The sequence below is a fragment of the Dipteris shenzhenensis genome, chromosome 6 (assembly GCF_047967505.1).
Source record: "Dipteris shenzhenensis isolate YYH24624 ecotype China chromosome 6, Dip_SZ_1.0, whole genome shotgun sequence".
In the NCBI taxonomy this organism is placed as follows: Eukaryota; Viridiplantae; Streptophyta; class Polypodiopsida; order Gleicheniales; family Dipteridaceae; genus Dipteris; species Dipteris shenzhenensis.
Window position 1 is genome coordinate 11,347,637 of NC_141601.1, and position 26,157 is coordinate 11,373,793.

The window sequence follows — 26,157 nt, forward strand, 5'->3', positions numbered from 1 at the left end:
TGAGAGAGAGCTTTATGGCTTGTTATCTGTTAGCTTCATCTCAAATCTTGGGACAACACCCCATAGACCTTCCTGTATGAGATGCAGACGCGTCGACAATTGCCATGCAAGGAAATTTTTACCCTCACTTGCAATAGCTGCATTAATGTTTTATGGCCCAAGCCCTTGTCTTGCCCGCTTGCGAAAATTTTGCGACCAACCATTCATCGACATATGGCGAGTCACATTCAATTTTTCGCATGGGCGAGCGGACAAAGGTCTCATTCTTCTTATAATCCTCCCCCTCCCAGCCCCCAACCCCCCACCCCATCCCACACACACAAATTTTTTTTGGTGAAACCACTCTTCCCCCCCCCCCCCGCGCCCCGCCCCTCCCCCCCCACACACACACACGACCAATTAGAGGGGCCAACTATAGGTGGACCATGCTGCCGAGCAACAAGTGAATTACATGAGGGAAGTGAGTGCGAGCAGCCAGCTGAGGTTTGTGAACGCCCAGACCGCCTGAGCTACAAATCCATATATGAGTGCTAGCTTGCCCAGATGCCGCTGGTGCGCTTTCTTCTTTCTTCTTCTTACAGTTATGATGAGTACTGTATTATTGCACGTGTGAAATGCCACGTGTGTGATTCCGACACACGTGTGAAGGTCACGTGCATCTGTATATAGAGGCTTGGAGAGTGTTGTTTGGGCTATGGCTTCTGCTCGGCTTCCGTCGCCATCTTTTCTTCGGCTTCGCCCCTTCATCGCCATCGCTAGACGCTTCAGCCTTCCCCCCTCTTCCCCCCTTCCACCCTCTTTCGGCTTTCGCCACCCCTTCCTTCATTGCTTCTCCTCAGCTAGCCAGCCGGTCGCCCGCGCCCTCGCTTCGACCCAAGATCCCTCCCTCGATGCACCTGACAGCATATGGGCTGTCGAGCGTCTTGCCAAGGGAAGGTGGTTCTCGGCTAATGACCGGAAAGAGGGTCGGATCCCTGGGTATGTTTACGATAATGACGTTGCTTCGCTTGCTGAGCACGTGCTTATTGTGGTGGACAAGTTTCAAATCCGTAATCTTTGGTTGAAATTTGGGCAAGAGAGATTCTTGCGCACCGTTTTTACTTTGGAGGTCTATGATGGAATGGGCTCCTCCAAAGTGCTATACAAGGAGCCGGTTCTGGCTGGCAGAGTAAGGCTTCAAATTTGAGTCGCAGAATCCTGCTGATAAATGGAATTTACTTTCTTCTTTTAAGCTGGGGGTTTCCAAAGAGTCAAACTTACGATGTATTAATGCTCTAAATATACGTCCTTCATAATACTTTGTACGTAGGGTCTCGTGAGCTCGTGCTAAGAATCGTTAGACGTTTCTAGATTTCATTTTGCAAGGCCAGTCAAGACGGATTCCAATGTCCCAAGCAACCGCTGATACCTCCAAAGACAGCTTCTCGATGTGCTTCACGAAGCTACATTCTTTATTGCCTTTGAGGCCTTAAATCCCTAGGCGGTCCAACCGACTATGTCCCAAGGGACCGTTAGTGCCATATCCCCTTTACCCTATGCCCATTATATTACCTTTCATGAACCAGAGTTTTCGTAAACTACAAGGCTCTAAAAAATAAGAGTAAAATTGCAAAATTGAAGACCCTATATCAGTTCAATGTGTTTTCGGATGGCTAAAACTCTACGTAAGTGTGCTGAAAATGTTGACATTTACTTTAATCTAACGCACTCCCAATCAAGGCACCGGTTTTGTATACAGTCACCTATTATAATAGTCGTACATTGCAGGGCTATTGCAGTGTATGCCTCCACGATTGTCTTCATTCCGCTCTTGTCTGCTATACCGATTTCATGAAATGGTATCAAACCCATGGTATAGATGGCGTTGTGTTTTTAAGAGAGGTTTTTGAAGCAGCCACCATGTTTTCACTTTTTAAAAATGTTTGGCTGAAGCACACAAATGTTCTTTTGTTAATGTTGCGAGGTTTGAAAGAGAAAAGGGACTGGAAGAAAAGGAGAGACCGTGAGTGGTTCATTTGAGGAACCGATAAAGGAGAAATAGAAAAGAGTGGTTGATAGTGTGTAATAGAAGTACTGTGAGGGTGAGATATTGTGAGAAAAGACAATAGAGAAAAAAAGGCTAGGTGACGGTCTGAGAGGACTCAAGGAGCAAAGGAGTACAAGTGAGTACACTTGGATTGGATTGAAAGTGTGTGAGGGTGAATCATGAGAAATATCGTACTCCACTGGAGAGAGAAGTGAGAGGTCATTGAGCTAAAAGAGGGTGTGTGCGGCACTTGAGTGGTGATATAGAGAGGCGAGCATTGACTGATTGATGGAAAGAGGGGGAGAGAGAGAGAGAGAGAGAGAGAGAGAGAGAGAGAGAGAGATGATATGATATGATATGAAAGTCACCGTGTGAGATCCTTCTGGTCTATGGGATTGGTGATCACTATCTGATAATGATTCCTTGCATCCAGTGAGAGAAAATATTACAAACTTGTCATGTAGCGAGTACTTGTTGTCCTAGTACCTTGTTGCGGTGTTCCAGAATCTCTTTCAAGTAACTTCTTAGCTTTTTGGCTGGCTGCTCCAGCAGATTTTTCAGATTATATCTGCCATCCCCATACCCTTGTGTGATGTGTGTGTAGGCTCCGTATCTTAGGAGTACGTGCTGCTCATTTTTCTACCTCCCCTATGGGGCAGATGTTGTAGGTTCTTTCCTCTCTAGGGATCTTAGGTCTTGCCCATCTACCCCTCTCTACCTCGAGATCATACGAACTAGTTTTGATTTTGCAGATTAGATGCCTTTTAAACGTTAATATGCCTTCCCTGAGGTATTTCTGCATTCCATAGGTGTCCATTGAGTTAATTTCCTGTTTATAGAACTGCATTTTTGCTCCCGGGTTTGCCATACTTTCTGTAGCATTTTCTGCATCACAATCTCCCTTATTTCATATGCATCTTCTGGTATATCAGTTGCTGTTATACCCCATGATTCCATCTAAAATGAAATCGTGTAGTCTTCATAAGCAGTTGTAGCTTGAATGAAGAGATTTGGACTACTTTTTGATTAGCCTTCTCCTTCAGTGCTAGCCTTCGTTATGGCTGAGTCTGCCCTTCACCTCCGGAGTGCCGACAGAAACTCAGTACGAAGACTTCATAAAAATGGATACTCAAGTATTGTGGGTGTGTGCATTTGTATGTGTGAGAGCACATGTTTATACTAGGCTACACCCACTGTTGGGCGCTGGTGACATCAGTGGGGATACCATAGTAGCTAGTCCTTGCTATGTGTGGTGGAGTTTGTTTATGGTTTTCTACCTTATGAGTGACTATCGTGAGATTGAAACTGCACTATGTTTTAGAGGATGAGTTTGGGCATGTTCCTGGATTCATCTAGATATATGCTTCATTCCCTCTTTGTGCCAACCCATGATTTGTGTAGCTTCACCTTTGCTATCCCGACCCTCGAGAACTCCTTTCGAATCTGAAAACACCCTTCAAAGGAACTACACCTTACTTGGCACCCGTATGGTCCACACCTTTGCACACTCCTCCTCAGGAACACCTCCAAACAGCAGCCCTAAACCTCCTCTCAGTTTGCTGGCTTAACACTACCTCCATGTCTCGGGTCTCTAGCCAACCCTGGCTTTGATACCATGTGAGAAGTGCAGCGGATCTGAATGGACATTGAGAGCAAACCACTCACAAACTGAATTGGAAAGGAGAGAAAGAGACAAGAGAGACCTTGCAAGGTATCTCAGGACAAAACCCTGAACTGGGGAAAACCTCTGCTATATAGGCACAACTGTGCTCCATACTGAGATGATCACAAGTGAGGGAAGGGGGGCCTACAGCCACCACCCCTAGTCGGCTGGTCATGTGGCCTGACCAGCAGGCCTGAGGTGAGCCGACCCTAGACCACAGATGCAGGGGTACATCCCTTTTTAGGGCTGTGTGGTCATGTGGCTCGACCAGCATCCCTTTTTATAGGGGCTGCCACACAGCCCTAAAAAGGGATGTACCCCTGCATCTGTGCCCGACTGGGTTGCTCCAAGGGGCCGACCCCCTCCAGCCCTCTCATGTACTGCCACACAGCCATATAGAGGGTCTTGAACCCCTCCTACCAGGCCGACCAACCACATGGCCGGTCTCCTCCTCGAAGAGTGGCCACGCATGCCCCCAAGGCTGGCCAGCACAAAGCGCCTCCAATGGGCTGCCATGCAGCAGCACAAGGCCCTGAACAATCCCGCGACCCTCATGGGAACATCTGCCTGCCCTGAGCCACCATGGGCTGCCCTTAGGTGGAGCCACCACAATGGGCAGATCTGTGCTCAGCCCTAGCTATCCTCATGGGGGGAGCGGGCATACCCACTACAAAGGCCCTCACCCATGTCCTAACCTAACCTCTCATAGGGCGGGTACACCACAAACAAGGCCCTCACTCTCTACCTAACCCACCCATGTGACATCAGGAGATGTTGGCCTCCAACACCTTGCTGGGCATACCTAGCTGCCCACGCGGCAGCCCTGCATTGTTTGTACACCTGCCCATGTTGCACCTAGACAATATGCCCACATGCCCAGATGGTAGCCGAGCACTGTCTGCAACCTTGATCTTGAAATCTGTACAGTGAGATCCTTGTGGCTGCTCCACATGGATCCTCACCGACTGGCTTCCTTTGAGAAACCCTGAAACTTGTCTTAGCTGTTTTTGGAATAAGCTTCTGCAGATTTTTATTCCCTAGTGCACCAAGGTACCCACCCTATAACCTCTCCTGTTCTTGTGGCTTCCTTGTCTGATATTAAGAGGTCTACCTTATAGTTGTCCACTATCATGCACTTGAACATCTGTGGAAATTTCTCCGAGTCAACCGCCTCCGTCACCAGAGGGCTAATTGCTTGAACCTCTCACGCAGTGGATAGATCTAGGAAACTCTTTCCAAATACTTACAGATGCTTTCAGAGAATGTACAACAGAGAAAAGAGAAGGAGAACCCAGTCTTTATTCGTCCACAGATGGGGGAAAACCTGCTCACAAAAGAGCTGAACACTTCTAGCAGAGGTGCTGGGCCAAAAACAGCAATCAGAGATGATTGCAATGCTGAGATCTCAGAGATAGAAAGGTTCTACACACGCCTCAGGTCCACGCTGCCTGCTTGGAAAAGACTTCAGTGTTGCTGTTGAGAATATGCACAAGTAGGGCATGTTTATGGGCAGAGAGGAGGGCCTGTAGCGCTACAAAACACCCGACCATTTCTGTGCAAAATACCCGATTGAGTCTGACAGAGGAACCTGCCCTGACTGCCCTGACTTTGCTGTGGATGAAGGCACCTACTGCCAGGCCTATAAATAGGCCCTAGCAGTGCAGTCTACATGCAGCCCTCTGCCATGCAAACATGTTTCTTCCATTGTGGTTGTTTCTGCTGCATCTTCACATGCAACCAGTCCTCCAATCAAGTGCAGACAGATGCGCAGTTCGTAATCCCAGGTAACCCTACCTTCCTATGTGCCCTGATCCCTTGTCCTCGTCATGGGGTGGGTCAGTGACACTTCTAACACAACAAAAAAAGAGAAGGCTCTAAATGCCTTTCCCCTTTTTCTATTTGGCAGCTCTTCACCCTCCACTTGAACAAACACGGTGCCCAAAGCATACAACCGAGGTCAACACTAGACCACAGAAAGAAAACATACCCTGTTTAATGTTCACCCCGTTGCCTGATGTTGTAGCAAGCCAAGTACCTCCTTGAAGTGCCTTCCAAATCAACATCACTATGAAATTCTGAGCTCATACTTGAGTTGGTGCTTCCAGCTGCCTCACACGACCTCTTCCTTCTTAGACAGGCTCTCCTTCTTTTTGTTTTCCAATGAAAAGACTTCTATTGAGTAGGGAAAGAGCCCCAAGAGCAAAAGCTCATCATCTTGCATAGCGTGAAAAACAAAATACTCTGAGTGGATCAAAACATCTGCTCATCAAGAAGAGCTAGTATAGCTCCAAGGTTGAGGCTGATATTGCCACCTCAAGTCTGTGGAGGACTCTGAGAGAAAAGGGGAGCCTCTGCACTCCTTGAGAAAGATAGTCCTCTTGGTAGAGGCTGACACATCCCAGCACTCCTGAAACCCCTGATCTGCAAAACAAACACACACCAGGTGAGAACTGAGCAGGGTGCTCACCACCCAACCATGACATCCACGGGATGTGATCCCGAATCAGGAGATGTCCCCTCCGAGCCACGAGCTGAGCTACTGGCACGAACTCCCAATCAGATCCAAACCAGCCTGGTGTCCCATACCACCAGGAGGCGCTGTGAAGCCTGGGATCTGCCACTGGGCCTTGGGCTACGCTAAGATGCAGGTGCGTGTCCGCGACTCAATCTAGGAACAGACCTAGCACCTGGGAACGAAACTTGCTCCCATCGACACACTGAGAACTGAACCCCCTGGGCCCCTTTTATAGACTTGGGGCCCAGCGCCAAAAATAGCGAAGACCTATAAATGGTTCGTACCCTTGCCACTCAACTCGAGAATCAAGCCTGCCTAGCTCTAAGCCTCCCCAGGCCACCTGAGCTAGTCTTGTGTACTCAGTACATGTCAGATACCAATCCGTGCACATGACATACTCCCCCTCCTCTAAGAACTCACTCCTGAGTTCGCTATAAAACCCGGAAATGTTCCCAGCACTCCTGAAACCCCTGATCTGCAAAACAAACACACACCACGTGAGAACTGAGCAGGCTGCTCACCACCCAACCATGACATCTACGGGATGCGATCCCGAATTAGGAGATGTCCCCTCCGAGCCACGAGCTGAGCTACTGGCACGAACTCCCAGTCAGATCCAAACCAGCCTGGTGTCCCATACCACCAGGAGGCGCTGTGAAGCCTGGGATCTGCCACTGGGCCTTGGGCTACGCTAAGATGCAGGCGCGCGTCCGCGACTCAATCCAGGAACAGACCTAGCACCTGGGAACGAAACTTGCTCCCATCGGCACATTGAGAACTGAACCCCCTGGGCCCCTTTTATAGACTTGGGCCCCAGCGCCAAATATAGCGAAGACCTATAAATGGTTCGTACCCTTGCCACTCAACCCGAGAATCAAGCCTGCCTAGCTCTAAGCCTCCCCAAGCCACCTGAGCTAGTCTTGTGTACTCAGTATATGTCAGATACCAATCCGTGCACATGACATACTCCCCCTCTAAGAACTCACTCCTGAGTTCGCTAAAAAACCCGGAAATGTTCTTTGGAGGTTTTGTAATGTCTCCCATGTTGCATCCTCCTCAACACGATCCTTCCACTTGATCTTGTATTCCGTGATAGATCGATTACGAATCTGTCTGTCACGAAATTCAAGAATACACTCAGGTTCGTGTGGAATAAAAGTCAAATCAGTAACTTCTATTATCTCGTGAGGAGAAACAAGCTGATCATCCGCACCCAAAACTTCTTTCAGTCTACTGACATGAAAGACTGGATGGACTTTAACATCAGGAGGCAATTCTAGTCGATATGCAACTGGTCCAATTCTTTTAATGACCTTGAATGGGCCACAGTATCTGGGGGATAATTTCGGAACCAAACCAGTACTTAAGCTCTTGGATTCCTTGGGAATTCGCAAATATACCATCGTTCCTTCAGAGAACTCTCTAGGTGAACGATGTCTATTAGCATAAAATCTGTCTCGATCTTGGGCACTCCTAATAGACTCCTTGGCAAACTGCAACATTTCCTGCATGTCTAGCAAGAAGTTCTTAGCAGCATCATTTTGAATTCCTTTTAATCCAACCATAACTGGTGACTTAGGTTGAAACCCGTACATAAGCATAAAAGGACTGTAACCAGTACTAGAATGCTTTGCACTGTTGTAAGCAAATTCAATCATAGGTAGATAATCCTCCCATGAAGACTGTCTCTTAGATACATATGCCCGAAGCATGTCTTCAACCAACTAGTTAACCTTCTCTGTACTGCCATCGGATTGTGCATGATCCGAGGAACTCATACTTAGAGTAGTTTCTAACTTCTCAAAAACAAGTGTCCAAAAGTTACTTGTAAACTTTGAGTCCCTATCACTGACTATGTCAGAGGGCAAACCATACAGCTTAAACAAGTGGTCCACAAACTCGTGAGCCAGCTGAACAGCTGAAATAGTTGTTCTAGTAAGTAAGAATCTAGCCATTTTTATCAAACGGTCGACTATGACCCAAATGGAGTCATGACCCTTGCGCGTACGAGGCAAACCAGTAATAAAATCCATGGAAATACTTTCCCATTTATTACCAGGAATCTGTAATGGCTGTAATAAACCCGCACTTCTAAGGCGTTATGCCTTAGTAACTTGACAAACCCGGCAACCTACTACATAGTTTTCAATAAATGCACGCATCTGAGGCCAATAAAAGGTATGCTTCACAAGAGACAGAGTCCGATGTATACCCGGATGTCCAGCACTAGGAGCATCATGACACTCCCAGAGAATCTTGGATTTAAGGTCCGGAATATCTGGTACACAAATCTTTTCATTCCTGAACAGCAAGCCATTCCTAATCATCCACTGACCTCCCGCTGCTTGTACCGTAGGTGGCACAATCCCTGAGCCCTGGTCAACCATGGAGCTCCCATCTTGGACTTTCTGCCAATAAGAACTGAAATGACTATCGGTTGCGTATAGCCCTCTCAAGGATTGAAATAGGTTTGAGGATATTTTCGTAAATGACAAAGCATTTACAAACTTAACTCGACTTAAGGCATCCGCCACACTATTCAACGAACCCTTACGATAACGTATTTCAAAATCAAAATCCTGCATTAATTCTGCCCATCTAGCTTTCCGTCCCCTCAATTCCGATCCGTCACACACATACTTAATTGACTGATGATCAGTCAATACAAGGAACTTTGAACCATTCAAGTAGTGTCGCCAAACCTTAAGGGCATACACTACAGCATAAAGTTCCTTTTCTAGTGTGGGCCAACGATATTGAGTGTCGTCGAGCTTCTTACTCTCGAAAGCTACAGGTCTGCCCTCTTGGATTTGAGCTGCCCCAATCGCATAATCACTCGCATCGGCCTCTAAAACATAAGGCCGGGTAGGATCAGGTAATGCAAGAATGGGTGCTTCCTTGATAGAAAACCTCAAGGTTTTAAAAGCCTTGTTCATTGCATCATTCCAAGAGATTGGCTGGGTAGACCTGCGTCCACGACCTTTCAATATGTTTGTCAAGGGTGCCGTGATATGTGAATAATCACGCACAGATTTTCGTAGAAATACCGTAAATCCTAGGAAAGAACGAAGTTGTTTCACAGTCTGAGGAATAGGCCATTCTAAAACCTTCTGGATACGATCCAGATCAATGCTAATACCTTCAGAAGAAATCTTGTGTCCTAAGTAAATGATCTCCTTCATAAAGAAGTCACATTTACTCATCTTGGCATAGAGCTTATGCTGTCTTAGAATAGCTAAGACAATCCGGAGGTGTCCTATGTGATCCTCAAGCGTTCGACTATATACCAAGATGTCATCTAAGAACACTACAACAAATTTGCCCAGAAAATCTCGGAACAAATCGTTCATCATCTGCAGGAAGGTGCCAGGAGCATTGGTCAAACCAAAAGGTAATACAAGAAACTCGTAATGACCATACCTAGTTCGGAATGCGGTTCTATCTATGTGTTTAGCATAGATACGGATTTGGTAATAACCCGTACGCAAATCAATCTTAGTGAAATACTTCGCTCCGGCCAAACAGTCTATCAGATCATCGGAACGAGGTAGAGGATATCGATTCTTAATTGTCACTTTATTTAGTCGTTTATAATCTATACACATTCTCCAGGTAGAATCTTTCTTCTTTCTTAGGAGGACAGGTGCACCCCAAGGTGATTTACTTGGGCGTATATAGCCCATATTCAGGTAATCCTGTAGCTGGGTAGCTAACTCATCCTCCTCTACCTGGCTCATCCTATAAGGTGGTACACTGATAGGTTGAGCCGCTGGGACTAAGTCTATGCGATGATCTACTGCCCGTTCTGGAGGTAAACCTTCCGGCAGTTGAGCAGGGAATACATCCGTAAAACTATCTAACAACATTCTCAATTCACGGTATTCAAACACACTTAAATCATTCTTGTTAATGACAGAGACAACAAATGAAGAAAGCGGAATCAAAACACACTGATAGACATCATAATGAGAAGTGTTTAATATATTCTGAAGCTACATCGCAGATACAATAGGTCCCTGAGAAGAAGGAATTTTATTACACTAAATACAAAATTGGGTGTCCTTATCTACAAAAGAAAGTGTATGCTCCGTCCATCCAATCTGAATATTGTGGGTTTTAAACTACTCTATTCCGATTAACAAGTCTACATGCTTCAGGTGCATAACATAACACGTAAGAGCCCCTGTGTAAGCTTGAATCCGGATAGGAAGCGCTTCAACCTTGCGATCCCAAAACTGCTTCCCAGCTGGAAGCTGCACCTCATAGGTGTGATCGCTAGGTACTGTGGACAGCCCCAGCTTCTGCACAAATTTGTAATTAACAATGTTGTGAGAGCTGCCCGGATCAAAGAGAATGTGAACCTGTTGGTCCATAACTTCTCCATGAACTCGGAAAAGATCATGGGAACCAAACAACGAAGTATTGAAAGTGCAATTACAAGAAAGTGGGTAGGTAATGACATTTACAGAAATACATGTCATCGAAACTTGGTTCGCTCCCTTGGCTTTGGTACCTGGACTCGCCTGGAGCTTCGGTCCAAGCACTAACTTTTGATTCTTGTGCTTTGGACATTCATTCTTGGTGTGGCCCCGCTCCTCGCAATAGAAGCAACGTCCTTCTTTCTTAAGCTTCAATGTGCGAAGGAAATGGGCTCGACCATTCTTTGCCTGAGTCAAGTTTTTCTTGGAGGCGTTGTCCGTAGACTTCGTCTCCCCGGTACCAGTCGTAGGCTGAAAGAACTTGTGTTTGTTCTTTCCACTCGTGTCGGAAACTGTAGTTGCCTTTGCACCGGCCATGGTATCATCATAAATACACGCGTAGTTCATGGCCTCTTGCAACGTTGTGCATTTGTTGTTCTTTATTTGCAACTTGTACGAATCTGGCAAACCATCCACAAAGAAACCTAACAAGGTCACTGGATCCATCTTTGTGGCCCTGGTTTGCAGATCCTGAAACCTTTGAAGATAAACTTCAAATGACAAGTTCAGCTTTGACATATCGAGGGCTTTAAGCTTGCCAACGATATCATAATCGTCCTCCTTCTTCAGGAACTCTTTCCTGAAGACCCCTTGGAAATCCATCCATGTATCTGGCTTCCTTCCACCATAGCAATGCTTTACTTGACATGAAACCGGCTGCAAGCTGGATTTTCTTCTCATCTGGGTACGGGTGGAACTGGAAGTGTACCTGCCACTTGTGTAACCAAGTGTCAACCACCTCCTTAGTTCGAGACTTTTGATCTCCCGGAAAAGGATCTGGAGTTATGTTCGGACCTAGCACTAAAGCCATGGCATCCACATGCGTGAGTGCCTGCACGGTGCTAGCCAGAAGAGTGAGAGTTGCTTGAATCCCTTGGAGTTGCTGTGTCAACCCCGTTTGATTCGCATTAACTTGCTCGAATTTTCCATCCAGAGCAGTGGTGAATTCACTGAAGGCCTTCTTCGTAATCAAATCGTCATAAAGACCCTGGTCTTCCTCTCCCACAGGAGTGTAATCCAAATCCTGATCTCCCATGGTGAACTCGGGATTTGCAGGATCAGACATATCTGAAATCTGATTTGAACGAATATAAACTGAGAGAAACAACTGAGGGAATCGAAACTGAAAGGAGAGTGGAGCAGAGAAAACTGTCCCAAGAGATGCTGACGGAAGAAGATGCTAAAAACTGGCGAACCGTGGGCGCAATAAACCCGGAGTCTTGCTGAATTCGTTGCAGGCTACAGTGTACGGATTCCTGCAGCAAACCGTACTGTACGGTACCCTCCTGCTGACCGTACAGGTGATGCAAACCGTACGGATGGCTGACATGGCTGTACGGTTGCTGACGTGATCCGTACGGTTGCTGACGCAATCCGTACGATTGCTGACATAATCTGTACGGACGCTGTTGCAGTCCGTACAGTTGCTGACGTGGGCGTACGGTAGGTGATGCAAGCTGTACGGATGCTGACGCAGTCCGTACAGTTGATGACATAGGTGTACGGACGCTGGCGCGGGCGTATGGTGGATGACGCTGGCTGTACGGCAGCCTGTCGCAGGCTGTCCTGAATCCCGATGGCGCAGTCTAGACGTTAGGCAAAGAGGGCTTCTCACAAGGCTATGGCTGAGCTTGGAACCTTGTCCAACTATATAGGGAACAGGGCAGCCAAATTAGGAAGCCCTGCTTCCAAAAAAGGCTCACCCTCCCAGCTTTGGAGGGTGGTGCTTTTTCGAAAAAAGCAACACCTCTCACAGGGTGGCCGCACCCTGTTCCAGCTCCTTGCGCCTCTCCCCGCCCTGGCCGAAAATCCTTCCAGCCATGGCGCACCAACACAGCCTCCATCTCTGCGCTCTCGACCCCCACGCAGCCCCGATCAGCCTTGATCTGCTCGCCTGCCACTCAGCTACTCTATCGCCTCTCCTTCCTACACCTCTGCTCTCTCCCAGCTACGTTCATCCCTTTCTCACCTCAACCCTTCAGGAATTTCGAAATCTAGACTCTCTCTTTCTCCTACCCTTTCCCTACATCCTGACCACCACTGATAACCCATGAACCAAGCAGAATTTGCAGCAGCAAATTTCGAAATTTAGGGCATACCTGGAGGAAGAAATCGTCCAAAGTACTCGCATCAGAAATTCCTGCCTCAGGAGCTGGCTCTAATACCAACTGACACATCCCAGCACTCCTGAAACCCTTGATCTGCAAAACAAACACACACCACGTGAGAACTGAGTAGGGTGCTCACCACCCAACCATGACATCTACGGGATGTGATCCCGAATCAGGAGATGTCCCCTCCGAGCCACGAGCTGAGCTATTGGCACGAACTCCCAATCAGATCCAAACCAGCCTGGTGTCCCATACCACCAGGAGGCGCTGTGAAGCCTGGGATCTGCCACTGGGCCTTGGGCTACGCTAAGATGCAGGCGTGCGTCCGCGACTCAATCCAGGAACAGACCTAGCACCTGGGAACGAAACTTGCTCCCATCGGCACACTGAGAACTGAACCCCCTAGGCCCCTTTTATAGACTTGGGCCCCAGCGCCAAAAATAGCGAAGACCTATAAATGGTTCGTACCCTTGCCACTCAACTCGAGAATCAAGCTTGCCTAGCTCTAAGCCTCCCCAGGCCACCTGAGCTAGTCTTGTGTACTCAATACACGTCAGATACCAATCCGTGCACATGATGGAGGCGCTCAGCCTTCTTATAATCCTGCACCAATAGGCTAATCACAAATATAGCACTTGTTTTTCTTCTTGCTACTACCCGCGGAAGTGTGCTCATCTTGTGAAGAATCTTCACTTTTGGGCTTACCCTTGCAAATTACCCTTCCCTCCGATGAAAGTAGAAGTGTATTATCGTCTCTAGCTCGTTCTAGCTTCTTTTGCTGAGTCTCCTAGAGCAATAAGGGACCAAGTTCCCCTAGAGCAATAAGGGGCCAAGTTACTTGAGCATGAGTGGGTTCAATATTTTTTTTGCAAGTTCCCTCCGATGAAAGTAGAAGTGTATTATCGTCTCTAGCTCGTTCAAACTTCTTTTGCTGAGTCTCCTAGAGCAATAAGGGACCAAGTTCCCCTAGAGCAATAAGGGGCCAAGTTACTTGAGCATGAGTGGGTTCAATATTTTTTTTGCAAGGCAAAAAATGATTTCTTTATTGGTAATGCTTGTTTAAGATGTTCTGAGTATCAATTCCTACATATCACTGATACCTGACTTTCTCCCTTTTTTTTTCTACAATTGGACTGAACACGAGTGGCTTCAATCTGTCTCCAGCTGTCAGGTTGTCACCAAGCCATTGTAAGTTTAGTGACCATGAGCATGGCCAATTAATGGCAATACGCCTTTTGACGACCACCTCCAGTTGATTGCTCTGAACATTTAGCTTTTTTTAAGGGTAGAACACTGAGCTGGTACTATTGGGGCTTAATATACTTTCACCTCCCAAGCTTTGATGTCATGGTGGAATAGCCTAATCCCCTGGTGGAATGACTTTCCAGGATTTACAAACATTTAAGCAACACATAAACCTCCGAACAAATATTATCTCCCTTCCCAATTCTATACCTCGACATTACGCCAAGCTCAAGTTCTAGGGTTCTTCACAACACAAAGCCTAGGTGTACAACAAGAATCCAGGGCATCCCAGACTACTGTGACACTGTTATAGAGCCTTAGTCCCCCGGCTATATTAGTAGGACTTACAAGCTAGCCCTAACACTGACTTTGGGATGCAGCGCTCTCCATGCAAGTTGTTAGGATACACCAATCCATGATAAAACTTCTATATGCTGTATCACTTGAAGTTCTTTATTCTGCTTGAGTGATTGTTTAATGCTATATGGATGTCAATTAAATAAGAGATGTCTAGGTAATATCCTTGTGAGAGTATTAAGGTAGGCACTACTCTCGTTGATGGGGCTGTTAGTAGTTTTGTATCTTGTATTGGTATGAGACCCTTTATGCTAAAAGTTGTCATACTATTTGTCTACGATGATGAGATGCCGTGTGTTTATATGTGTAGGTCAACATCTCGTAGTGCTGTCTTGACTCTAGAACACTGCTGATGGCTGTAATCACTTTATTTGCAGTTGTATTACGCTTGTTTTGCACATTCTATGAAGAAGCTACAAAGTTTCTTTTTCTATTGCTCCCAGCTCCTAGCGCTTTCTATATCTGCACCATGGATCGGGTCATAAGCCTACATCAATGTGATCATCTTTGTAATATGATACATAGATGTGCAGGCATATCGTAGAGGGTGTAAAGAAGAGGCTTTTAGATCTGCTGTTTGCCTGCAGTTATCTGGTCTACCCTCTCCTCTGCATTGGATTCATCTTCTGTGTCTGAATATGTGTCAGAGTCAGATGCTCATTTCTTCTTTCCTTTCTTTTGCGGGGTGATCATGGAATTTGTGGATGTTTCCAATCACAAAACCACCTTGCACTAGCAAAGACAACTGCTGAACTGAAAATTCATTGAGTACTGACACTAAAGTGAAAGGATGACATTTGTGGCAAACGTTGTAGGTTGTTATTGTGAAATAATTCATACGTTTCTGTAGGTGAAGCTTTTTTGGGTATGTTAAATGCGTCAGGTCTACTTGATGACGTATCCAAGTTAATTTTTTTGGGTGGTGTGAAGACTGGTTATCTTTGCGTCATGATTTGCATAATTGCCTGTTAGAGCAGTGTGTCGTTTTATTCCTAAACCATTCTGCATGTATACATAGCTTTTCATATACTTGTTAGTCTAATGTCTTTTGGCGGAATTTACATGGCTTGTATTGTGTAGGTGAACTTTGATAAAAACGGAGAGGTTTGCAACCTTGGATTTATGCGGGCCCCTCCTAGTGTGAAGTTGCGATTGGATTCTCCAGTTCGTATTTGTGGGTTGGAGAATTGTGTTGGCCTTAGAAAAGGTGTGTCTTTTGCTCTATAACCATGTTTTTGGAAATCTTCCGCATTGTTGTCGCAAAATGTTTTGCTGTTCTCTCTCTCTCTCTCTCTCTCTCTCTCTCTCTCTCTCCCTCCGCCGCCCCTTCCCCTCCCTTCCGCCTCTTCACGTCCAACAGCGCAGAGGCACAACCGCTTGCAGTAGTGCACAAAAAGGCTCCGCCAGCGGCGCTTCCCAGCGCACAGAGGCGCCGTGCCGCCCCCTCTTCCCTTGTCCTGAGCTTCAGCCCACCTATAACAATGGACATGTGGCAGCGCACATGGCAATAATGCTGCCCACGTAGCTCTCTTGTGGAAGATTGCTCCCCCTAGATTTATCTACCCATGTGGCCACTGGCATCCATACCTGATGCTCACATAGTAGTATATTGGCACCTAATCTACCCATGCTCTCCTCATGTGGGGGCTCACAAGTGGGACAAAGGAACGTAATCTCCAACACCCCCTCTCATTGTCACACTTCCTCAATGACCCAAAGATATATATACTGCCTTTGCTCCTTGGTTGGGAACATTTTGAGAAATGTGTCGAAATCAAGTCTTGTTATCAACATACTGTTTACCTCCACCCAAGGTCCGTGCAGATAAAGAAATAAGCCGATACATAGGTACAAATGCAACACAATGGCACTTTCATATGTTGTCACGGCCATGCCTAGCCCACCATACAACTTAAGTACAATCTTTTGGTACTTCCAGTTGTGCACCCCAAGACTTTCTTGCATATGAGATGAGATATCATCTCTCAGCACTCAATATCAAACCATGGGTACTGGTGCATCTTCCCATCTTGGGGGCGTGTTGTGGATCGAGTCGCAGGAAACGGTCTGACAACAGCATCTTGAACCACTGTTACAAGAGTGTCTGAGGCATGGGCGAGCTCTGCATCCAACATCTTGGCCTCTCCCTTGCTGATTTGTTGCTTACTGCTTTGAGCTTTTCCACCACCTTGCATGTTCCTTCCAGAGTCCCCTTATTTCCTTGAGTTGCTGTAATTCAATCTTCAATGCACGTACTTCGTCTTGGGCGCTGGTCTTGAGAGTTTCCCACTCTACTTTTTCTTTCTCCCATTCCTGTCTCTTGGCTTTCTCCTTCGTCCACTTCGGCTAATTGATTTTGTTTTGGGTGTTGCAGGGAGAGAGAGTAATTGATTTTGTTTTGGGTGTTGCAGGGAGAGAGAGTAATTGATTTTGTTTTGGGTATTACAGGGGGGAAAGAGAGAGAAAAGAAAGATCTATTAACGTCCGCAGGAGGCCTCGCGGGCCTATGGGACAAAGTGCGGAAAACACCAAAAGGGAAAACAACTCATACAAGCCACACAAAGGGTGCGCTAAGGCCCTTGCTGAGTACTATATATACTATGCTGAAATATAAAAAAGAGCTCAATAGCTCAAGCAAAATCGGAAACAAAACATGTCATAACATATCATGTCATGTCTTGTCATATCATGCACTATCTGAGGTGGGGAGGAGAGAGCTGGAACTAGAATTGGAACTAGAACTCAGAATCCGAAACCCGGCATTGTGGTGGCTCGTCTATGACCGGCAAAGATATCTCGGATCTGTGTCTGACTGGTCGTCTCACATGGTGGTGGTAGAGGAGGGCGTGGTCTCCTCGATCTTCGAACCCGTTGAGCTATGTTCAGAGTGAACCCCCATCTCGGGCGATCTCCTCTGAGGAATGCTGTGATAGGTCGAACCTCAATCAAGCGTGCTCTAGTTGCTCTTCGTGTCACTGCACTCCTCTCTTAGCAGTCCATACTGCCTGCATATCAGCTAGCTCCTCCTCCACTCCACTGTGTCCTGGAGCTGACTCAAAAGTATAGAAATCTGTGACATGCCGTTGTGTCTGGTTAGCCTGTGTATCTTGTTTTTATTCCCCTCTTGTTGCTCCGTGATCTGTCGTAGCAAGGTCTCCCTATGGCGGCACATCTCAAGTAGGTAGAGCCTAATGTAGACCTGGTCATGGAAATGGATCAGTCATGATAGCGGGGTGAAACCACTTCTTGATAAAGACAGAGCCTAATGCAGACCTGGTCATGGAAATGGATCAGTCATGGTAGCGGGGTGAAATCACTTCCTGATAAAGACAGTGGTATCGCCCCTGAATCTCATAGTAGGTTGGGCAGGCACAGAGAAAATGTTCCTTTGTTTCAATCTGTCCTAGTGTGCATAACATGCAGATCCGCTGCTCTCTAGGTATACGTGCTGCTCTCCCTGACTTAATCCTTCGCTGATGAGATGAAACCCGCATCTGTCCAATGGCGATCCTCAGGGCATGTGAGACTCCCCTGCCCTCGAGGTACTGGGGTGTGATGATGAAGCCCTCCTTCGAGACTCTCAGAAAATGGTCGCGGTAGAATTGGGTCTTGGTTTGGGGAGCTCCTGATCTCCCCCCCAAGCGTGAGATGTATGTAGTTGGAGGAGGTCTAACCGTATGATAGGGTTAATCTCATCTCATGGAATCAACTCGGGGGGTGCATCTATACTGTACTGAAAGGAAGGGAGCTTGTCCATTTGAATCCCATGTCTGGCAAACCATGTGGATATACATGCATACCGTGTGTCCACCGCCCCACTCTTAGCTAGTCGTTTGAATGACTCCAGAGCCAGCCTTGGTAGTCTCCATGGGGTAAGTCCTAGATTGTGTGAATGAAAGTCACTGTCTGGAAGATGGCATCAGTCTGTAGTGGTGTCATGGCAAACTTTGCTTGTACTATCTCATGCGAGACTGAGGGCTTGCGCCGAATCATCCTAGATCCCATAGTCACATGTAGCCACTCAAATCTCCTCCACTCTGCTATCGGTAGGTCACATCCCCAAAAGGGTGCTGCGTACATGGCAGCTGGCCGCACTAGCGTATTGAAGAGCCAACACTTTGTCGGTGGATCTTGAAAGTGTGCATGGAAGCATTGGCACCTCGTCCTCGTGTGAGCCATGCATGGGCTGCATGTGTCATAGTTAAAATGAGTCCTGTGAAGACCTCCTAAATAGGTTGTCTAAGACTGCACTATCTCCACTAGCTCGTCTCGATAAGTGAAGCTGAGTCGACGGATCACTGTATATGAGGTGTTGAAGACCATAACCTTGGTCTTCCCAAGGTTGACTGTTAGGTCTCTCTCTCTGTAAAACACCTCTAGGGCTATGTCATCGGCATATAGCAATATCTGTATCATGAGATTGGCCAGTAGTGATTCTTCGCCTCCCAGGCAGTCTATGAAGGAAGTGATCTCATCAATGTAAAGCCCAAAGAGGGTCGATGAGAGGGGGCAGCCTTGCTTCACTCCGATTGTGCTCTCGATCCAATCCGATAGACCACCTGGGGCACAAACCTTGCCTTTGACTATCCCATATCAGTGTATCTGGAATTTGTAGCTCCTATAGTCTCCTGATCATGCGGGACCGTGGGACAGTGTCAAAAGCCTTCTGAAAGTCTACAAAGCATGTGTAGACCTTCCGGTGTCTGGATCTCGCCGCCTCAATGATAGTCGTCATAGTGAAAATGTGGTCTAGGTTGGAGTGCTGTCTCCGGAATCCTGCTTGCCCTAGTGCCCGTTGCCCCCGAGCCTCTGTGTGGCTGCTGAGCTTCCTCTTTAAGACTGATTTATAAATCTCGGCCAGAGTATGGCGATCATGAGGGTACGATAGTTCCCAGTCTCCATAGGGTCTCCAAATTTGTGTATCGGTACAATAGTGGTAGTGCTCCAAGTAGGTGGGAAACCGTGGCACGCAGTCCGGTTGAACATCTGTGTTAGGACCGGCTGTCCATGTGCAAAGTGCTCGGTCCGTAGGCCCTCACGGTCCTACGCTCTCTGATTGTGTAATCTGCCAAGTGCTGCTCTTACATTCTGTGTGGTGCAGTGTAAACTACTCGGTGCTTTCTATCAATTCAGACAACGGATTTTGCAGAGGCGTTTGAATGAAATGATTGCGAGTTGCCAAACACATATACTTGAACTTAAGAGATTGCAATTAAGCTGGAATTAAGACTTATACAGCTTAAACACAAAGTGACATCATTGGAAATTGCAATATGATTGAGGGGCCAAGACGGCCCCCCCCCCCCTTATCTAGGCTCACTTTATTCTTGAAAATGGAGATACAAGACCAAGGTGCAATGCACCTTCCAAAGTGATGAACTCAATGAAAGCCTAGGACCTAGATACAAGACTCAAGAGCATATGTACAAGGTAGACAACAAAAAGGAGGACTCCAAGCTCAGGTTTCAACTCTTGGCTTGCCCAATCCACAAGGAAGAAGCCTGCAACAATCACCACTTACATCCAACATTAGAGGCAAGCACTAGTTTCTAGAAAGATAGTAGAAACAACATGAAATAGTGCTGTAAATGAGATAAACTTGATAATACAGGCTCCCTTCGTGACTTGACCCATTTGTAGATGAAGTCCTTGATGCCTCTGAAGCTACCTTGGGTGAGGAGAGTGTGGAAATGGAGCTGGAATGAAAAAAGCATAGAAAAAACAGCTTGTAGGCTAGAGAGAGAAAGATTTTATGGAGTGATAGCTGTAGAGAGAGAGTGCCAGTGCTGATCCCAAGGGAGGGGATGTAAGAGAGGAGCTGCTGCTGTTGCAGAGGTGCAGAGAAAGGCAGATTTCTGCAAGGGGAAGGGGCTGGAACAGTAGAGAGAGAAATTCTGCAGTAGAGAGGGAAAGACTGCAGCAGGAGAGAGAAAGGGGCTGTGGCTGCTCCAGGCTAGGAGAAGGAGAGAGGAGGATGCTGCTGTTCCAGAAGAGCTGAGAGGGGGCAGATTTCTGGAGAGGTGGGGCTGGAACTGTAGAGAGAGAGATTGTGCTGCTGTAGAGAGAGAAAGTGCTGCTGAGGTGAGAGAATGGCCTGGGGAGAAGCTGGCTGCACCCAAGGAGCTGGAGAGGTTTTGTTGCATCAACCAAAAGGAGGGAGAAGAAAAGTGACGAATTTTTCATGTAGGGAATGAAGGGGAGAGGCCTTCTTTTATAGGCTCAGCCCCCTCCCCCCCCCAAGGCTTAGAGTGGAAGGTGGACACTTGTCCCAGATTTTTGGTGGGCTGCAGTCCCAAAGAGGACAGCCCACAACCTGCCCCAAATCTAGTAGATTTGGGGCCAAACACTTGGCCTGCATGCCTTGCCACTTGCCATGCATGCTGCCACATGTGTGGGACAGGTGGACTGACCTGCCAGCTCAGATTCCATGTGGCAGTCTGCCACGTGTCAGTTGCCACGTCAAAAACCCTAAAATTTCAAAGTTGTCAAAATTCGATTCTGATCGCACCCACGGGTTCCTAACAGCTTGGACTATCTATTGACGTACTCTAAGGTCATAATTGAGCCATACTGAGCTCATTTATTTGTCGTCTTATCTTGTATCTTCATTACTCTTGGCATGTTGCCAGGCCCACACCCAAAGCTCAGGGAACATTCTCTTGAATGGTTCTTAGGTCAGTATGCAATCTGTGCATTTGATTGGTCCCATGTTTCGGTACTCAGGTGGGGTGTGGTTTCCAGATGTCTCTCTCAAAGAGAGGCCATCACTCTTGTGGGTCACTAATGCCCATAACCCCGAGCAAGGGGGTCCACCCTCAAATGCTAGACCTAGTCCCCAATGCCCATTGTCCGTAACTGAACAGTAGGAAAACATTTCATTTCTTAATAAGCATACTATTGAAAAACAAAAAGAAATAGTACCAAGCAAGTGGATACATGTTGAAGCAGGATGACATGCAGGTAGTGGGCATGGGTATAGAGGAAATATCGAGTGGTGTCTGCATCTGGGCATCATAGAGGGAACATGCATACTTGTGCTACACATCTGGATTGGTGATGGGAATAGGTGGCTCCCCCTCCCATAGATATCCCGAGCCAGTGGTTGGCGGGTCTCCTCCTTGAAAAGATTTGACAATCTCATTCATCCTGTGTGAGGAAGGCCCGCCGCTTAAGACGTGTCAATTGTCGAAAGATCCTCTGTGTCTCGGGTGGTGTCAGATGATCCAGAGCCCCCTCCTATTTCAGGTGGGCTCTCACGTCTCTGCACTTGTCGTCGAACCAAGGGTTTTGGGGCATCTTTCCATCTCGGATCTGCATGCGCCGCGGGTCATGGGAAATGATATGGTAGCAGCATCATGTACTATAGAGACAAGGGTGTGAGAGGCACTGGCGAGGTCTACACCATCTCCAATTAGAGTAGAGTCCCTTGGCTAATTGACTCATGTACACGGGTCAAGGACACGGTCAAAGTGGATTTGGATGCGTGCACGTATGTGGGGGGGGTCTCCCTGTCGCTGGCAGAGTGGCAGAGAAATGGAAGGCCAAGTATGAGTGGTCAGCTCCGAGGGGGGGGGGGTATGACAAAGTCGTGTATCCGTGAGACATAATCTAGTGGGCCTAGTAGATAGTCCACTGTATTAGATCCACCACCATGTGGGAAGTAGGTGAGTTCTCCCGATGATGGCCATCTCTGAAGACCATTATAAATGATTAGGTCGTGGATGCTTATTTCCGGTCCGTGCATTGAAATCCCCTAGTAGAGGAGGGTGTCTCCCTGTCTGGAGAACTCCGTGATGTCATCTTGAATCGTCTCATATGGACTGTGTCCGTCTGTAGTGACCTCTCGTGCATAGGATGACGTGTTTGGAGGGAAGTAACACACTGCAATGAATATGGGTCGAGCATTTGGAAGCTGAACGAGCATTCACATGTGTCGTGTATGCTCCTCTCTCCGGACCACGGATATAAGTGGTCTCAAGTGTGACTTGAAAAGGACAGCCACCCTTCTGGAGCCTCGTATGCCTCTCTCTCTCCTCAACTCCGTTCTGTGAGCTGACTCCCAAGTGTATCATCCTGTGACTGTGGGCAGTCTTCTCTCAGGGCTCTCATGTGTCTCTATGTCATATCTCTATTATTGTATGTCTCTGAGAGACCTCCCGGGTCAGACCATAGCGTGCCATTACAATTCCATACTGCTATTTTCAATCTGGTGTGTACACAAGTCCCTTGGGCTCGACACCATCATAATTCCCCCTCTTCTTTCTCCCCTCTATCAACTCTTTCTCTGATGATCACTTTGCCATCTCTGTAGGCAGCCCACTTTCCTGCTTCTCTTGCTGTCATGATACGTACCATTCCCTCCCTCCTATGTTCCTGCTGTAGGAGAGTGAGTTCATCATCCAAGTATATTTTTGTCCCTTTCAAAGTTGTTCTCATAGTCATGAGAGAGAGAGAGAGAGAGAGAGAGAGAGATTAATTGATTTTGTTTTGGGTGTTGCAGGAGGCAGATTAAAAATTCACTGCTCTCATGTAAGTTTTTTTTGCTTGCCACAACTTCTTCCACTGTACGTGGAGGTCAAAGTAGATGACTTGGATATAGGGGACAAGATTCTGATCGGGGATGTTTATACTGAAGTTCCTTTGCATTCAAGACATCAGTCGTCCTCGCCTATCTGCGAAATTGTGAATGATGAAGCGCCATGAGTGAGTGTATGACCATTGGGACGTTCTTCGTGGTAATTTGGTTCGTAAGTCCTTCCAGTGGTTGTACAAGCTTCACTACATGAAGCAGGCTTTTGGTTACCGAGTAATGTTCTCTCTTAGAGGGTCAATCAGTCAAATCTGCACATCTGTACAGCTCTCAGGTATCTTCATCAAACTCAACAACACCTTCCTTTGCACAGTTTTGAGCTAGCAATTTTTTGGTCAGGGTGTGAATTGAGCTCACCCTTAGGAAATACAAGAAACAGGCTTCTTGGAAACCAATTGTGGAAAGGAAGGCTGCTATCTGATATGCTAGTGGATTCATGTTATATGGACATTCACCTTGTGAGAGGTCTCTGGAGTCCTATGAGCAATCTTTATAACTTTAATCCACTTGCTGTCTCTGAATTCACAATTTTTACTCTACCAATCCTGGAGAGCCTGCAGATCAAGTTTTATTGTGACTCTTGATACTGCTGCTGCTTTTCAAAACAGCGTCAGTTTGCAGGCTCGCTAACATCCTATTGCCAAAGCAGTTCCGTATAGCTTGCAGTTAGAAATTCCAATCTAAAATTTTCCATTTGTAATTAATTCTTTGCTGAGCATTAGAGGACACTGATATAGGATCTTCAATTGTGGTGTTAGCAGACAAGAAGCAGGATCTTCAATTTGATAAGATCACTATAGCAGGTGAGAACCTTTTATTGGAACAAGTTCAAAGATATGGGTATAGGATAATTTAATGATGTAAGATTATATTATATCTTGACTGAAAAATTATGCCAAACTTCCTCAAGGTGAGAGTGATACATTCAAGCTATGAAGGGGTACTTGAAGCCTACAAAATACGGGATACTGTAAGCAACCCATGGCTTGGTCCTTCAAAGAAAATATGACATGTAGCCAGTAGGTTTCTTTGAATTGATAGTGAACTGCTTGGGCAACTTTAGTTAGCTGAAAAAGGCTCAATCAGCTAGTTGTGTAGTTTTTTCGTTCTGCTGCGAGGGTAATAATCTGGTATTGAGGCCTGACGCACAACTCATGCTCTGTTAAAGTTTATAAAGCTGGAAGTTATGCAAATTGAAAGCTGTACATTCCAACATTGTTTTGACAAGGAAAAGATGTCAGGAAAAAATGCAAGATGCCGAAGATATGTTCTCCGAGAAAACTTCTATGTAGACAATCTCAATCATACTACCTGTTTTAATCAATAGTTTTAATGACCTTGGACTTTAATTCTGCTCTTGTCAAGACTCTTCTGAGAAGCGTCTGAATTCATTCAAGGATAACTTCTTGTTAGAGCCTAGTCAAGGGTTTCAGCAAAGGAGTGTTTGTCTTTGATCTTTGAATACAAGGTGTGCTACTTACACATTCATATGCAGTAATAGTTTGAAATTAGTTGTCTATACAAGATACTTAAACAGAGCAGGTGGATTGGGGTGACATCCTGGGAGCCTCAACCTGACTCCTCGCACCGATCTATCCTCTCCCCTCTGCCCTGCCCTTTCAGCCCTCCACATCCGCCCTCCCCCTACTTTGCTACCAGTGGTGACAGCAGATGGTGACCCACCGGCAGCATCCCTTCTCTCCCACCTCCCTCGCCGCTGTCCCTTAAGCTGTCCTCCCTGTCGTGGTTTTGGGTGAGCCTCTACCTTGAGGGAAGCCACATCCAAGAGGCTACTATGACCTTCGGTGGACACACCACCACATTGGAGCCATTTGTATTGAGGCTCATCTGATGTTTGCACTCAATTCGCACCATTGTTTCACAAGTAGGACTCAACATCCAATGCTTCTTAATGATATTCCCTAGGACTTTCATGACGGTTTTGTACTTTGACATGGTCTTTGATCTGCATGTGCGAGTAGCTTCAATCTTCATGGAGGATGTCTCGAAGGTGAGGATGGTGTTTGTTGACCCCAAAATCCTCACGAGATCATCTTGGACACATTGATTGGTGGGCCAACCTTCTTTGCGTTACTTAGATTCTTGTTCCCCAAGGATGGGATCAAGGGTAGTTTAAAAGTTGGCCCAAGCTCTTACTTTGTCATTGAGGAATCAAGGTCTTGAAATTGTGAGACATTGTATTAAGATTCAATAAATGGATAAAAAAATTGCCAAAGAGAATCACATATAACCTTATGAATGCAAAAGGAATCAAGATTTTCTAGGAAGTTTATATGGCATTTATGCATTTCATAGAAGACATTGTAGCAAAGGAATGCAAAAATAATCATAGAGATACATTAGGCAACAAAGTCAACACAAAATACCAGTTGATATTCTAGATCATGTCCAAGATAGTGGATCAGAAGTTGTCGATATTTAATAGATAACATATGTGATTCTACATCTTATCAAGTAATAATAGTATAACTTTGACAAATATACATCCAACTTTTACCAGTGATGTTTTGACTCTTTTGTATCAAGAAGAATAAGAAAAGAATTAGGTAGATAAAATGTGAAAGGTGCTTTCCTAGCCAAGCTACATGCCAATCATAAACTCTATTCTATAAAAGAGCTTATGCCTCTTTCTTATCAAGAAGAGCATATAAGACCACAAGGTGGACTATATGTCAAAGGTGCTCTTCTAACCAAGCTACATTTTAATCATTAGGGAAAAAGGTAAGAATCAAGATGAACAAAGCCATGGATCAATTTAAAAAGTAAGTTGTGTGATTGGTAACAAAACATAGACAAAGCAAAATAGTTGTTAGCTTCTCAAATGATTTGAGAGTCAAGTGATGCAAAATGTAGTGAGTATGTCCCAATTGTCTCCCCTTAACAAAAAATGTAAACTCCATGGACATTGGATGAAGTGGGTGAGAAAGGGATAGGATGGTCAAATAAGGTAGTGTTAATGAGGGGAGAGCTCAAATAACCTCCCCTTCTTCCTGAAGTCCTCACTCTACTCTCCCAATATCTCTCTTTCTTGCTCTATTGTTCCATTGAACGAACTTTTTGTGTGTGTGTGTGTGTGTGTGTGTGTGTGTGTGTGTGTGTGTGTGTGTGTGTGTGTGTGTGTGTGTGTGTGTGTGTTTCAGGCTATTGTCAT

The 26,157-nt window shown here is 46.2% G+C and overlaps 1 protein-coding gene across 1 annotated transcript; it reads left to right on the top strand.

The window, feature by feature from the left end:
• Positions 1-694: 694 nt before the first annotated feature.
• LOC147900785 (uncharacterized) lies at positions 695-24,163 on the top strand. Its single transcript, XM_087375747.1, has 3 exons — positions 695-1,168; positions 15,476-15,602; positions 22,896-24,163. Exons 1-3 carry the CDS (start codon positions 695-697, stop codon positions 23,096-23,098), a joined length of 804 nt encoding a protein of 267 aa, XP_087231873.1. The 3' UTR covers positions 23,099-24,163.
• Positions 24,164-26,157: the final 1,994 nt, after the last annotated feature.

Coding starts and splice junctions, on each gene's coding strand:
- LOC147900785 (XM_087375747.1), top strand. CDS start 695: ATGGCTTCTGCTCGGCTTCCGTCGCCATCTTTTCTTCGGCTTCGCCCC. Junction 1,169..15,475: donor AGCCGGTTCTGGCTGGCAGA/GTAAGGCTTCAA, acceptor TGTATTGTGTAG/GTGAACTTTGATAAAAACGG. Junction 15,603..22,895: donor TTGTGTTGGCCTTAGAAAAG/GTGTGTCTTTTG, acceptor TGGGTGTTGCAG/GAGGCAGATTAAAAATTCAC.